The 15,994-nt window shown below is 41.2% G+C and overlaps 1 protein-coding gene across 3 annotated transcripts; it reads left to right on the forward strand.

Annotated features, from left to right (window-relative positions):
* The first annotated feature begins 847 nt into the window (after window positions 1–847).
* Window positions 848–15,342, forward strand: stimate (STIM activating enhance). 3 transcript variants are annotated; one of them, XM_083971787.1, is made up of 10 exons: window positions 848–1,878; window positions 4,095–4,143; window positions 4,236–4,331; window positions 4,515–4,636; window positions 4,898–5,010; window positions 6,987–7,067; window positions 7,277–7,420; window positions 13,085–13,637; window positions 13,672–14,878; window positions 15,083–15,342. In XM_083971787.1, exons 1-8 carry the CDS (start codon window positions 1,644–1,646, stop codon window positions 13,196–13,198), a joined length of 954 nt encoding a protein of 317 aa, XP_083827913.1. In that variant the 5' UTR covers window positions 848–1,643; the 3' UTR covers window positions 13,199–13,637; window positions 13,672–14,878; window positions 15,083–15,342. The 3 variants fall into 3 exon arrangements, with proteins under 3 accessions (XP_083827913.1, XP_083827912.1, XP_083827914.1); XM_083971786.1 differs by having other exon boundaries at window positions 13,085–14,878; XM_083971788.1 differs by having other exon boundaries at window positions 13,085–14,874.
* The last annotated feature ends 652 nt before the right edge of the window (window positions 15,343–15,994 follow it).

Below are 15,994 nucleotides of genomic sequence, written 5' to 3' on the forward strand. Positions count from 1 at the left end.
TTTCAATGTGGACACTGCACACATACAGAACTGATGTCTGCTTAATAACAGCTGTAAAAGGGTCCTTCATCTCAAGAGATTAATTTGCTTTCTCATCCAAGCATTTATAAAAGAGACCAGTTTACAAGTGCAAGGATTCTGTAATGCAAGCACAAGCAAAACCATGTACTGTTAGGTGGTGTGCAAATACGACGGTGCATGTTTGTATATATTGTATATAATCAAATATCTTCTAGTGCAACAGGGTGATTAGAAAGAAAATCTATTGAGCAATTAACTTTCTGCATAAGCAATGAGCTAATGCCCTAAATAAACGGTATATTTGCACAGAATAAACCTAAAACCTCTAACATGGGGGAGTATGGTTAAAACAATTTCAGCTCCAGTTGATATGAGCCATTTCATATCATTTAATAGTCATTATTTTTTAATCAAAATAACTTAATAAATGGGCAGTTTTAAAGCACGAGGATACTCTAAAAAAAAAAAAAAGTTTTGTAAATCAGTTGTTCCTCTTTTTACCCATTCCTGTAGTGCGATTCATTGTAATGTTCATTTTGTGTGAGAAAAAAAAACCTCTGTGGGTTCTTTGTTTACTCATTTGCTTGTAGTTACAGCAAAATTCAATGCAATGGAACATATTTTTATCTCATGTTTGAAAAGGTTATTACTGCTATTTAATGAGAACACTGCAATAAAAAAAACAAAAAAAAACGACGAATTAATAACGACTTCTGGCGTCTCGACAGTTTTTCCTACAATTCCCAGAATTCCTTGCTCGGATACGCAGGTCACGTGACCAGACGTCTGTCAACATGAGTGGGCACTGCTGGGCAGGGAAGCAGCTGGATGTACGCAAAACCGAACCGTGACCTGCAATTTTATTCCTTCATTTGTCAATTTTTCCAACACGGAGGAGTTGTTTATGCAGGAGGAAAAGTCACAACCGACCGGCGCAGGAGCTGTTTTGTTGAATGCCTTTAGTGTAAAAAAAAAAAAAAAAAAAGTAGGAGTTTAGCAGCCTGGCGTTGGCTTCATGTAACTGAATAGCTTGGCGGCTAGCTAGGTGTGTGATAGTAGCAGCGTTTTAGTCGCTGGATTTTTTTTCCTTTTAAAAGCGGATATAAATTAACTTGTGACGGGGTTGACCCACACAGAGGAGCTCGTTTCCGATAAGTTATCCCCCTGCTTTTGTCTGTTTGAGTAGTTATGTGACTCGGGTGTCTGTCACCGATGCTAGCTCGCAGGTTAGAAAATACTGGGTCGAGCCGGGGAAGGTTTTCTCTGCTGCACGGAGGCTCCACACCAGTATTGATTTTTCTTTTTTTAAATGTAGCAGCTCGGTTTTAAAGTGTTAGTTGGACCCAAGTGGAGCCACATAGCGCATTGTTATAACTTCTAGAAAACACGGTTTACTTCTCAGATGACAACCAGCCATGTCTTCATCATGGGTGTCTGAAACAGGAGAATGAGAGCTCGCCTGCGAAGGAGAGGATGCCACCGACTTTCACCGAAGACTGTCCTACTCCATGCATCGATTAGCTGACCGTAGAAACTGAGGACAGCGTTGGGAAGCCCCTCGGATCAGATCAGATTGTCTTTCTTTAATTAAAAGTCTCGATCAGCTCTTTATATGTCCCACCATGGCTGCTTCTAGCGGGGTCAACAACAACATGCTGTCCCAGCTCGGAGACGTGGCACTGGCCGGTCCAGGAGGAGCAGGGATGCCCGCCGTGTCCTTAACCAACACGTCGGTGTCCTCCAGCCCGACGCCAGGTCCTACTAAAAACGGGGGGTGTGCTAATGGCGCCTTGATGGACTCGTTTGGGATTTTCCTGCAAGGACTTCTCGCCATGATGGCCTTCAGTACGCTCATGTGTGAGTATGACCAAAGGGAGGACGCATGCTGCCTGTGTCTCTGATATCTGACACCAGCTGCTGATGTAACCCAGCAATTATCCAATAGCATCACTCATCAGTTAATCAAATGTCATATTGATCACAGCTGGGAGTAGTAGAGGGTCACGTCAGAGTTCAGGACAGAGGTAGAGAAACAAGTGTGAGGTAGAAATGTCCTCTCTTGCTTTTAAAGACTAGATGCAGGGATCAACATGACACCACAGCCTGTAGCTTCCTCTATTGTTAATTAATGAGGGTACTTCCTGCCTTATGACATGTCCTGATGCGTAGGATCTGCTTTGTTCCTCATTTTAAAATGCAGTCCTCATAAGAAACAGATCTACACAAAGGGACGTTGTTTTGCAGGTGGCAAACTAAACTAGTGTTGCAGCAAACATCAATAACTGTGTGTTGGAAATACACTCAAACTGTGAATAAGAGCCTGCAGCTCCTATTTACTTGTGCAACACTGATTTGCATATGAAGGAACAGTACCTGTAGAAAGTACACTACCTCTGGTGACAGTTATTCAATATACCCTGCAGCTATTTGACAGTAAAGATCATTGCTATTCCTCTTGAGTGTTTTCGATCTGTAAACTGTTATGTGCATTTAAAATAGCTACTCTGCTGTGGAAACAGTTTGAACAACAGCTGCCCTCTAAGCTCATTTATGTTCAATTTCTCCCTGTGAATCATCTTTATGTGTTTTGGTTTTGTTTGTTTTTCTTATCTGTGCAAGATGTGGTGTTAGAGTAGAGCTTACAGTCAGACCTACAGGTACACAGGGAAACACTGCCAGCAAAGAAAAGAAAAATACGAGGTCTGTCAAGATCTGTCGGTGTCTGGCACTGCACTGGAGGCTGTGTGACCTAATGAGAGCAGCCTCAGTGCACGGAGGAATGTCCAGCAATTTAGAGGTTTTTTTGTTTTGTTTTTGTTTTTTTTAGCTGGAGGCAGCTCTGTGAGCAGAAGGAGTACAGGCTGAGGCCTCCCTCCGCCTGTGTTCACATCACACCCAGCTGTGTGCAGGGTGTGTTCAGCCTGAAGTCACGCTTGCACTCAGAGCTGAAAGTGAGGTCATGTTTTCTAGTGTAAACTTCTCCACATGAAAATACAAAAAGCCCTCAGTAAATGTTTGGCCTCAGCACTTTACAGAGCTGGGGTTGTTTGATGAAGACGGTCAATGTCCTGTTGAAACGCTGCATTAAATGTAAGGATCTATATCTATGATGATAGTAAATCGGTCATGTCATAACACTGAAGCTTCCCTGTCATAATGCTCCTCTGTGGGGGTGTCATGGAAAACAAGCCGCTATTGTGAGGAACAGCGAGAGCTTTATCTGTGTTGGGCATTTCACTGCTTTCAGTGATGAGCATTCTTGCAGAAAACCCTCAGACTCACTTTACACACAGGGATTAATTAAAGTGATGACTTCTTAAAAGCACATAACTTTAACTCCATAGATACTGTCTTGCACTTATATTTAGTAGTAGCAGAGACTGTTACCAGGGGAACAGTGGTTGCACACATTAGCATACTGTAAACCACTTCTACGCAGTGCCACACAAACAGGTCTTATTTGCTTTCAGTTTCAATCTGGACAAATAGCTTCATCTTCATAATGTTATTACGGCCATATCTCTAAAATGGTCCAACTGTCAACCCAGTTTTTTTATTTTTTATTTTCCTGTTCACTGTGACTTGTAAAAATAAGTGTATCTGATGCATAATTTCACAGCTGCTCTCCACATGATATGAGGGAAGGTTTTAAGTTCTGCTTCCTCTGTGACCAACAACATATTGCCCCTTGCTCAATTCTCAGTCTGTGACTCTGCGACCAACAAACCAGTCACACATACACATAGATTCAGCCTGTGTCATGCAATCTGTCTCACTCAGGCTAAGGTAGCTGCTCTTCAGCTTCCTGTTGACTAGATAAGAAACTTTCAGATGCCTCGCTTTCTAGTTGAGCTGCCTTAAAAGGAGACATCAACTTTAATCCCAAATCAAAGACTAGATTTTTCAGAAATACATTTAGATATTCTACTATAAAACCTATAAAATATTGGTCATTTAACAGTTCAAAAGAAAGTTTTTGCGAATCTGTTTAATTCATTCTCTGCATCTCTGTGTTTGTATGAGTGATTGGTTCAGTAGTAAACAATCTGTGTTGTGTTGTCTTCCCTCCACAGTGAAACGCTTCAGGGAGCCCAAACATGAGAGGAGACCCTGGAGGATCTGGTGAGCCAGCTGAGCCAGCTGAAATTCATGTCTCTGCAAAAGAATCAAATGGAGTGTCTCGGACGCTTAACATCTTTGCTCTCTCTCTGCAGGTTCCTGGATACCTCAAAGCAGGCCATAGGGATGCTGTTCATCCACTTTGCTAATGTCTACTTGTCTGACCTGACAGAGGAAGACCCCTGCTCACTGTGAGTCAGTCATGTGTTTGACTTTTCTCCTCAGCTTTGTGACTCTGAATGTTACAGCTACATCACAAGAGAATGTGAAAAGTTGTATTATTCAGCTTTTTAGGCACAAAGTTTTGAAGCCGAACCACTATAATGTCTGACAGGAAAGCTCTAACCTCAAATGCTCTTGTCTTTCTCTTCCAGATACCTCATTAACTTCCTGTTAGATGCCTCCCTGGGCATGTTGCTGATCTATGCTGGGGTGAGAATCGTCAGTGTGATCGTAGAGTGGAGGCAGTGGGATTCTCTGCGTTTTGGAGAATATGGTGAGGACCATACTGTATGTCTGAACGGTAAAGTGGAAGCTCCAGCACATTCCTAAAACGCCCGTGACGCCCAACGGAGGGCACTAACTGCCCCGAGTGCTGCAGTGCTGCAATGTCATGTCTGACACTGCTGGTGCTTTCTTTTTGTCCAAATGCAGCTTGTGTATCACTGAAGCAGTGAAATCTAATAATGGTTTGTGCTACGTTTCTTCTTACCTAAGCGAAAATGTTGTGTCTCCTGTTTCCTGTGTGTGTGTATAGGAGAGCCAGTGCAGTGCACAGCGTGGTTGGGCCAGTGTATCCTCTACATCCTCATCATGATCTTTGAGAAAGTCCTTATCATGCTGGTCCTCCTCATTCCCCAGTGGAAAAAGGTCAGAAAAAACTGTGATACTTTGAATTTAATTCATAATTCATAATTCATATTGCTTTTTCTTTTTCAAGTAGAGATGAATGCTCAATATTTAAAAGGGCAGAAGGACACTCCAGAGCCATTATTAACCCTTTTAATTCTGACAGGTTAAAAAAGAAAAAAAATCTCAGTTCTCTCAGTGCTATTTCTAAATCTCTCAACTCTTGCCTTGCTTGCTTAAATTTGAAAATATTTGGTGGGTTTTGTGTTTGCCTTTCAAACATGCAAATTATTCTGGCAGTTTAGATTTATAAATACAACATTAGGAGTGCTGTTATAGGTACGGTAGAGCCTGCTCAACCACTTAGAGAGTCCCACAGGGGGAGAAATTGCAAGTCAGGGCAGATTGATTACCGAAACTCATCATCAAAACTCAGCTGCAGCCTCAAGGCTAATGTACTGTCTCAAGTCCTGTATGTTCAACATGAGTGTGGTAACATGTAGGACGGTCTCATGGTACACAAAGCCGTCAAAAATGAGGTTTAGAACAATGAAAGCTTGCCATCTTGGTTATGTTTTGAAAAGGGAGAGACCACCAGAGTTTTACTCAAACTTGTGAGAACAGAGATTTGAAGCCTACAACAGCTTTATATTTTATATGTGAGAGTACTGACTGTAGTATCATACGTGAACCCTGTGTCCAGTGCAGGGTATTTAAACCTCATGAAAAAGTGAGTTCCCTGACCGGGAATCGAACCCGGGCCGCGGCGGTGAGAGCGCCGAATCCTAACCACTAGACCACCAGGGACAGCTGTGCGTGTGGACAGTACATGGCATGCTGTGAGGAATCTCCAGCCTTTAAATAGATCAGTGGGTGAAGTGCCAGAGTTGACCACTAGTGGTGTTAGAGGTCCTGTTGAAGTATGAGAGTGATGGTCAGGTTGTTTCTGTCAACCTTGACAGTAGATCATTGTTGTCTCCAACTGGACCGGCACTGTGCTGTTGCTAAGCAACAAAAACATTTTCCTGACCTGCACCAAGGATGCCCTGATTAATCTGACAATTTTCATACATGATTGGTAGATAATAATTAACACTTCTAGTAAATTCTTCCCTCTCAACAGCAATGACTACCAGGGATTTTAAAGAAGGCTGGAAGCTTTGTAATGGCAAAAATGTAGCATGTAGACTAACAAATTTCACTCTGTTTTAGAAGAAACTGCTATTTCTAAATCTGGTACAGTAATTTCAAAGATATTGGGAGAGCAGCTACTGTAACAAGAGCCACAATGCATCATGGGACAGTTCAGTATGTCAAGTGTGGATCGACTCATCACATTCATTATCGGTATTGGCAGGATTGCAACTGTTTGTCAGTGGGCCATTTGGCACTGACAGTGAACTTCTGATACTTAGCTAACTGCATTCTCCTGAAAGACACCAACTAAAGTGTTCCCTGACCGGGAATCGAACCCGGGCCGCGGCGGTGAGAGCGCCGAATCCTAACCACTAGACCACCAGGGATGTTTGTAATAGTCCCATCTAGAGGATATGATCACCAATCTCTATAATTACTGTGTTGCTGTGTGTCACTGTATCTGTCTTTTGACAGCAGCTGTCATCGTGCTACAACCTGCCTGAAATAGTCGTAGTGGTTCACAGAAACCCAAGAAGCAACACTATCACAAACCATGAGTGTCGTGTTACAGTTGTCATTCTTATCTCGATAAGATTACTGTGGTCAGTACAGCACCTAGAAGCCTCTTACAGAAATGTTAGAGTAAATAACCAAACGGCAAAGGGTTTCTCTTTAACAAATGTGTAAATCATCACATATGGTAGTGCTGTTTGCTCCAGTGGACTCCCCTCTCATTTGCATAGACAGGGACTACCCCATTCAAAATTTGGACCTTTAAAGGTTAGTTGTGCTGTCTGTGCTGCTGTGTATGCTTACGTCTGTGCTTGTATGTTTGTTGTGTGTGTTTATGTGTGTCGCAGCTGGCTCTCCTCAGAGAATCCATAGAGAACCCTAATCTGGAGCTGGCCATCGTCATGCTCATCGTTCCATTCTTCGTCAACGTAAGTCTGCTGCTCCAAAGTGTTTTACCTGCAACACCGGTGCTACATGTGTCTTGTGCAAGTTCAGTTCAGTGCCCATCGTCTTGTGTTTGTATGAATATTATAAAATGTTTATAATTTTGGTGAAAACTTAAAAAAAAAAAAAACACTTCTAGTTCCTCATGAGGAATCGTCGTTCACGTCAGTGTTGTTCTCTGTGCTACCTTCAGGCCCTCATGTTCTGGGTGGTAGATAATTTTCTAATGAAGAAGCACAGGACGAAAGCAAAGCTGGAGGAGAGGGAGGAGGACTCGCGGGGGAACAGCAAGGTGCGCTACAGACGAGCTCTATCCCATGATGACTCAGAGTCAGAGGTAAGAGTCACTGTGATAATGTAACTGGCATGAGAAAATTACACAGCCTAGACATCATTGGTTTTTATTAAGTCAAGGAAATGACTCAAAGGCAGAACTCTGCTTCTCACCCACCCTTTATATCTCCCCACCTCGTGACATATTACTGTAACACAAGTCAGATAAATAGATGGACAGACAGACACAGAAATACCTAAATATAAATATATATATATATATATATATATATATATATATATATATATATATATATATATATATAAAAGGTTAAAAGTGCATATACAAGAATCAGAGGGAGGAATTGTACAACTTTTTATGTAGTGGGTATGAATTATTTTTTTTGTATCATTAACTTGAACTGCAGGGAATCTGTATCTGTTACTGAATGTGCTCTAGTCTTCAGTCTACATATACAAATCTTGCAGTCAAGTTTTGGTATGGTTCTGAGTGTGATTTAGCTTTCCCACAGTGGGTCATTGTCTCATGGTACATGAAGCCATCAGAAAACAAGGTTTAGAACAATGAAAACTTCTCACCCTCATTGGTCGCCATCTTGAAGGGGAGGGACCACCAGAGTTTTCTCAAACTTGTGAAAACAGAGATTTGAAGCCTACAGCAGCTTAAATTCCATATTTGAGTAGTAAAAGGTTCAAATGATTTGGGACGACACTTACCTGTACACTGAGTATACACTATGTACAGTTTATATGTGAGTGTACTGTACTGACTGAAGTACAGACGTGAACCCAGTGTGCGGTGCAACATATTTAAACCTCATGAAAAAGCAAGTTCCCTGACCGGGAATTGAACCCAGGCCGCGACGGTGAGAGCGCCGAATCCTAACCACTCACTGGTGGTGGTTTTTAAAATAGTGACACTGCGGAGAAAAAAAATCATCCAAAAAACTGACTTTTACTGTGCTGTTTTGTTCTGTTGTGTCATGCTCATATTACACACACTGGTCAATGTACAGTGCACACTGTGGTATTGTAGAACTTTTTCTTTTTTTCATGTGTTATTACCTCCTTCAAAGGTTAGAGTGGAGGTAATAATTGAATTGGTTGGGTGACTGGCAGCAAGATCCTGGATTTTAACCATTGCAAGACGGGGCATCATTGGAAATTTTTAATCAATTTTCATTTTCAGAGGAAATAATGGATGTCTCTCGATGTTAAAAAAAAAAAAAATCAATCACAGTTTGGTGTAGATCAGAATTATTTATTATCAGAGGTCAGTTGTAGGATTGTTTGGCCTTGGCAAAGGCAAAGTGTTATTCTTGTAAGAAGTTTAACACTTGAAGAGACACACAGTTGATTTTTCTAGTGATGTTTTCATTCATACATGTACAGTATAAACTTAGCCTTTTTATTGCTACATTGTTTGTGTTTCAGACTACGAGGGATGTGTATCAGTACTATAGGTTTCAGTTTATAATTTTGCTGTTGTTACATAGCTAAGTTTAGCATTAACAGCTGTTTACCTACTACTACGAGTTTATTGTGTTTTCAGTAGCAACATGGTCAGGGTTACTTATTTCAATAGAGAAAAGAGTTATAACTGAAGAGCTTTCCTCCACTGGAGACAGCTCTCTTTGAGTGCAGGGATAACTAACTATCTAAATTAGGAATATAAAAACTCACAAGCAGTAAGTTCAGATTCAATACTTGAAATCGGGATCGGTATCTCTAGTCACCACGAGTTGTCTCAGTTGTTACAAGTGAAGATATAAAATTCAAACATGTTTCACTTGACCTTAAACTGCTGCTATAATCATGTGATGTTGTTCTTGGGTAATGAGGCAGGGAAGTATTGGTCCAATTTGGGCATGTGGTTCCTGTCCAGTTTGAGTTTGGCTGCACCATCACGGGGCCAGTGGCGCAATGGATAACGCGTCTGACTACGGATCAGAAGATTCTAGGTTCGACTCCTGGCTGGCTCGGTGCTTTTGATATTTTTGTGTTCACCCACAGTTCAGATTCCCTTCAAATGCAGTTTTACTAGTTTGTATTGTAAGTGGGTGTAAAAGATAAAAAGTTAAACATTGCCCATGACCACGTACATGTAAACTGTTTCACTTTGCAGAGGTTAAAATGACCAAGTGATCGCCACAATCTAGTTAAATCTAGATAATGTTGAGTTCAGTAATAACCTTGTACTAACCTAATACCTGTTCCCACAGTCTCTCCTTATAAATAGTGGATTTTACATCTTCTATTTTGGCCACAACCTTCAGTCAAGACAAATTTGTACTAAAGTTTGTGGAAACACAACTGACTCCTCAAGTAACAGTAGATGTAGCTAATGAGTCATTTTATGTATTAAATTATGAGCCTTGAAAAAACATATGAATTTCAATATCACCTCATGGGAAATGGGAACTCATTAATGTTCATTTTATAACAGAAAACCTTGATCTAAGTGATGTTTTATTATATTTCTGAAAGCAGGTCCTGCTCAAATTATTCTGTTATGAACACTAGTTATAGTTCATTAATTGGCCAGATATTACTATGATTTTAGATCACTATAACAAAGTTAAGCTGATACTTAAGGCATTTTAACATCTGAATGGTCAAAGTTGTGCAGACAAAGGTCAGCCTCATGGTTTGTTTAACTTCCTAGTTGCGGCAGCGTGCTTTCAGCAGACTGCCGATGGGTGGGGGAGGGGCAGAGCTGTGCAGAGGCACAAAAGCAGCAAAGCATCCACTCTGCAGCACGGTGGGCCAGTGGCGCAATGGATAACGCGTCTGACTACGGATCAGAAGATTCTAGGTTCGACTCCTGGCTGGCTCGTCTGACTTTTCCAAATCTCACTGTATTACCGGAGGAATGAGCAGTATTCGTCGTTGATTATGAAAACAGACATTATAATAGTGAAAAACGTTTTCTGGTGAGGGGAAGACAAGCATGCTGCAAGTTACTTTCACTTACTGGCTTGCTACATGGTATGTGTAAAGCATTTCTGTCTGTACTACGGAGACATACGGTAATCCAGTAGGTATAATAGACAAAGGAATAAACAGCCGGCCTGTGTGTCAGGGTGTATGGCTTCAGACAGGCTTTCATTTGCAGAGGGTGTAAAAGAGCCTTAAGATTTGCTAATACCAATATAAAGTGTGCAGATTGTTAATTCATTTTTTTTTCTCAGTTCATATTTATTTATATGGCACTAAATCATGCAGAAGCAGTTCAGAGTGCTTTACATAGAGATATGACAACATATTAAAAAGTAAACAGCAATAGATACTAAGACACACACACAAAGACATTTAAGAAAATGCACAGCTAAACAGAAAAGTCATATGGTAGTAGACTATTCGGTTACACTTTACTTGAAGGTATCGTCATAAGAGTGACATGACAGTCATGAACGTGTCATAAACATTATGTCAATGTCATAACGTTGTCATTAAGTGTCCTTCGGTTTTTGTAGGGTTAGGGTTAGGGTTAACCGAATAGATGCTGAAGGCCATGTCACCTGATTTGGTAAAAGCTCTGGACATGGAGGAGATCTCTACTCAGTGATCTGAGCAGTCGGCCAGGATTGTGAGCTGATAACAACTCTGATAGGTAGTTGTTAGAGGAAATTCAAGTATCCAGTAGCGCAGATATTCATATAAGGGGATAAAAAAAGCTATATAACACAGATATAAAGAAAATATACATTATATACATCCATATAAACTACATACATGCATATGTTATGTTGCCTTCATAGTGACATGCCTTGAGTCCTGAGATTTAAAATGAACATTTGACAAAAACAGTGAGCATCCAGGTTTCTCCTATGTCCGCCTGAACAACTGAGAAAAAGGTATTTTCCCATTCAGCTCCAGAAAGGCAAGAAAGACAAAAACACATCATAAAAAAGTCATCTTTAAATCTGGATTTTGAGCTTTTGTCTCCCCCTACTGGCTAAATTGGTAATTACACAGGCACCGAGCCATTCTCAGTTTTAAGACAATAATGAAATATTTAGGGAGAGATTATGTACAAAAGCTATGCAACCTACTCAACATATTGTACAAATACCAACCTTTCTAAGAGTAGCAAGGCAACAACGATGTCTGCCTTCGTCCCTCCTTTTTTCTCAGCACTCACAAACAGGGATAAGCCACACCAATGATAATCCTTGTTTGTCCTCGCTATTGATTGCAGCCCTCTATAGACTGTAAATCTTCCTCTGAACACTGGGTTTATCTTTTATCTGAAGCATCAAAACGGACAGTTCCTAGCTTTTTCTACCACATCCCTAGTTTTTGTAGCCTACCCTGTCACCGTCACTACGGAAACAGCTCTGGCAAAACTATAATTGTTGACTGACATAAAACAAGAACCAGTGCAGCAGAATGGGAACGTCCCTACAGACAGAAGGCAAAAGAAAGAGAGAGAAGTTTACCTGATAGACATTATGTGAGCTTATGAATGTCACAGATGTTAATTCATAAATTAAGTTTAAATCCTTGATTCATTTAACATGTTCCTTTCTTCAGCCTTGTCCAGGCAACTCATGAAATTCAATTTTGCATTGGGGGAAATGGAAACCCATGTTAAATGTTGATTATGCTGCAGGGAACATGTAATAGTTTTCACTTGTTTTCTGAAAGCAGAAAGAGCAAGACTGTTAATTCTGTTGTATGTCATCAATTTGACATATTACTACGTTTTTAGATCACTTTAAGAAATGAAAAGCTGATTCTTAAGGCATTTAAACATGTCAATGCTCAAAGTTGTGCAGACAAAGCACAGCCTCATGGTCTAACTTCCTAGTTGCGGCAGCAGCTGCCGTGGCGGAGCATGCTTTCAGCAGGCTGCTGACAGTGGGGGATGGGCCTAGCTGCGCTGCTACACTCCTATTCATTTCAGCAGCTGTGGCTCTATACAGCGGGCTAGTGGCGCAATGGATAACGCGTCTGACTACGGATCAGAAGATTCTAGGTTCGACTCCTGGCTAGCTCGTCCATCTTTTGTGAATCTCACTGTATTTATGGGGGAATGACTGTGACTTCCTTTTCTGCAGCAGTATCTGTATCTGAAAAGCATGTTTGTAGTGAGAGGAAAACAGGCATACTGGCAAGTTTCTTTCACTTCCTGACTTGCAGAGGCACATTCCACGTGATACTATATGGACATTGTACACATTTTAGTGGATATTTATGAAGTGTATTCTCTGGTTTTGTGTAATTGAGGATTACAGAGATTAGTATCTCTGAAGTATAACTGAACAAGATTTTAACTCTCAAGTCTCAGGACAAATACATAAATTCAAAGGAACTAGTTTAATTTCTCACCTGCTATCACATAGTTTAAGATGAGACTATTTTCCATGGGAGGCTCATAAAAGAAATTGCAGTAGCCAAAATGGCTTTAATTGACTGATCTGAGCCTTCCCACACTTATATGTGCCTTCAAACTTTGCAGGAGAACTGCAAATTGGCTGGGTATGATTTACAAATGACTATTCGCCCAGAATATCACACAGGTTGGGTAGATATTTTGGATTGTATTCATGTATGAAACTGCAGGATACTCCAATAATAATTTAATAAGAATGCCTCGATTGATTGGCCGCTGATCATGTTAGCCCTGGGGAACCTTTACAGTGTGTTAGATATAATCCATCCAGTGATATTCTGCTATTTCTGTCTCTTTCCTGTTCCTTAGATCCTTTTCTCAGCAGATGATGAAATGGATGAGTCGGATGAGGACGATGTTCGTCGCTTAACTGGCATGAAGACTGTGAAGAAGAAGAAGCTCCGCATGGGGATCCCAGTCTGACCCGCGTGCCTCGATAAAGTGCTCCGATCTAATTTCCTCTGGTAGCTCTTCACCATAGAGGCCCACATATACGTACATTCCCCGTTGGTTCATCCACAGGTTCAAGTATCAACCTCTTTTCAAACATAGGATGCTCTTTGATGGCAGAAGACGTTGCTATACTTGGATTCCCCTCACAGTTGTCACCTGGGGGACTATTGCATAAACTGCTTAGCCTGGGATTTAATTTAACACACTGGGAGATTTTTTTTTTTGCAGTAAACCTGGTACTTTGGATGACTGTTGCATTATAGCACTCCTGTAGCGAGTGCTGCATTTAAAGACACTGTTACGGAAAAAGGAATTCTACCATGAACATTAATGATGTTAAATCCTAAATGTGAGTGCAGTAGGAAAAAGAAGAAGAAGGTAACACTGGTTTAACTCTGTGTGGACTTCAGTGGCCGTGTGTATGGTGGTGTGTCCACGATCAGGTGGGCTGGACAAAGTGAAATGGCAACAACAAAGCCAGACATCATGCAAACAAGTCTGTTCACACAGTTGATGACATTTTATACTGTAACAACGTCCCCTGAAGTGATTGTATTACCCAGTGTAGATTCCATGTTAAACATTGTGCTTTTTTGTTTTCTCATGCAGACACACACCACCATGGCCTGTGTTTGCAAGTGTGTTAGCATGTATGAGTGAGTGTGTGTGTGTGAGGATGAGTATGAGTGTATGAGGGTGTGTGCAGTCAGACACACCTCAAATTTAGAGGGAGCATAATGTCAGAGTGTTTGAATCACTGTATTCATGTGACTCCAACACTTTTACAGCACAATTACACACTTGACTACTGTATACCTTGTATGTAATATTACTTGTGTCAGAGGGAGCACATTAATTATGCTTGCAGCAATTTAACTTTTTTTTTTTTTTTTTTTACTTTATCTTCTGCTGGTCGAGTCCCTTCAACTGTTTAACCTATAGGACTGCAAGTACCACACTACAGCATCCTCGTATCAGCTCAGTCGGTGTCACGTCTGTACACACAAAAGGACTGCAGTTTGTTTCTTCGTCTGAGTGAATGTGTGTGTGTTACTGATGTGCTCTGACTGTGTGTTTTTGTCTTTGAATACGGTAGTTTTGTCTAATTTTCAGTCGTTGGGGGGTTTATTTGTGGATGTTTTTACTGTTGTTTTTGGGCCAAAAAGGTGACTATGCTCGTTCCAAAAGTGTTCTTTATTCCTCCACTCCAACATGGAGAGTAGATATGGGAACCATTTCTTGCACAATTTCCCATTTTATCATAGCTTTCATCTTTCCTTTTGTGTTTTCTGTGTTTATTTTGTTACAATAATGTGCCTGAGTCAAATTACCAGCAGGTGTTTTGTTTGGTTTTGGTTTCTTAGTTTGTGTTTTTTTTTTGTTTTTGTTTCTTCAAGGTTTTTTTTTTTTCCAGAGCTTCAGATCTTCAGGCAAGAAGCAGCGTTCAGCAGGCTCTGATGTTAAGAATGTGACATGCATAGACCTCTAAACTGTTAAGTGACTGTAGAGCAGACGGACCAGAAAAAGGGTGTGTGTGTGTGTGTGTGTGTGTGTGTGTGTCTTATGTGTACATGCCAGTATATATATATACACAGTATACCTGTGTGCACTGGCTGGATGTGCTGAATGCGTGTGTGTGTGTGTGTGTGTGTGTGTGTGTGTGTGTGTGTGTGTGTGTGTGTGTGTGTGTGTGTGTGTGTGTGTGTGTGTGTGTGTGTGTGTGTGTGTGTGTGTGTGTGTGTGTGTGTGTGTGTGTGTGTGTGTGTGTGTGTGTGTGTGTGTGTGTGTGTGTGTGTGTGTGTGTGTGTGTGTGTGTGTGTGTGTGTGTGTGTGTGTGTGTGTGTGTGCGTGTAGTTGGTGTGCCTGTTGGTTGGTTCTCCTAAAAGTTAATGGAGAGTGACATAAACTGTGACTGCAATGACTACGTTGCTGGTGATGAGTTCATCGTGATGTTTTTGGCATGTTGGCAGGGAATAAATGAGCGAGCATTTTGGAGAGGGGGGCGAAAGCACACCATCTTGCAGCAGCAGCAGCATGCAGGCATGGTAACTCGGCTCAGCTCAACCAGGACAAAGAGGACATTGAGTATTTCGCAAAGTTAAAGTAGTAGATGAGTTATAAAAAGGCAAGTGGTGGAGGTAAATTATCATAACTGCTTTTCCAATAAAGTATCTGATACACTATGCCAAGAGCCAGTCTTATTTCTGTTGATGGTGAATTTGTATTAACAATCTTGTGAAGGAGGGGAAAAGATTAAGTTCCCTGACCGGGAATCGAACCCGGGCCGCGGCGGTGAGAGCGCCGAATCCTAACCACTAGACCACCAGGGAAGATGCGTGAGGTCAATAACGGATGAGAATCTAAACGAAGCAAGGCCACCCGATTGACGGAGATGTTTTGAAGAGGAGTGTGAGAGTAAAAATAAGCGCGTGTGTTGAGGATGTAGCGCCATGACGCACGCGGCCCAAGCCTGAATAGTGGTAACTGGAGCTCGCGCTCGCGGACCTGCAGTCATGATTTTGTGTCCAGGAATAGACGTAGCTTCTTATTATTAAAAGTTTACAAATAGGAAACACACAGACACATATTTAGCATCAGGAGTCAGAGGCTCTTCTTCAACACATGTATAACATCCTGTCTCATGATCAGCTTCACTGTTTCACTTGTTTCCCAGCCCAGGCCTCACTTTTAACTGTGCGCCGAGTTCACGCCTTTCTTCCTCACACGATCGATAGCTATAATTTGTTGTGTTTTTTTTTCTCCACC

The sequence above is a fragment of the Trachurus trachurus genome (assembly GCF_905171665.1).
Source record: "Trachurus trachurus genome assembly, chromosome: 5".
NCBI classification, from domain to species: Eukaryota; Metazoa; Chordata; class Actinopteri; order Carangiformes; family Carangidae; genus Trachurus; species Trachurus trachurus.

What these genes read in the sequence shown, in the direction of transcription:
- stimate (XM_083971786.1), top strand. Translation starts at nt 1,644, where the DNA reads ATGGCTGCTTCTAGCGGGGTCAACAACAACATGCTGTCCCAGCTCGGA. An exon ending in AGGAGACCCTGGAGGATCTG is followed by an intron (nt 4,144 to 4,235) that starts GTGAGCCAGCTG and finishes CTCTCTCTGCAG; the next exon opens with GTTCCTGGATACCTCAAAGC. An exon ending in TCTGCGTTTTGGAGAATATG is followed by an intron (nt 4,637 to 4,897) that starts GTGAGGACCATA and finishes GTGTGTGTATAG; the next exon opens with GAGAGCCAGTGCAGTGCACA.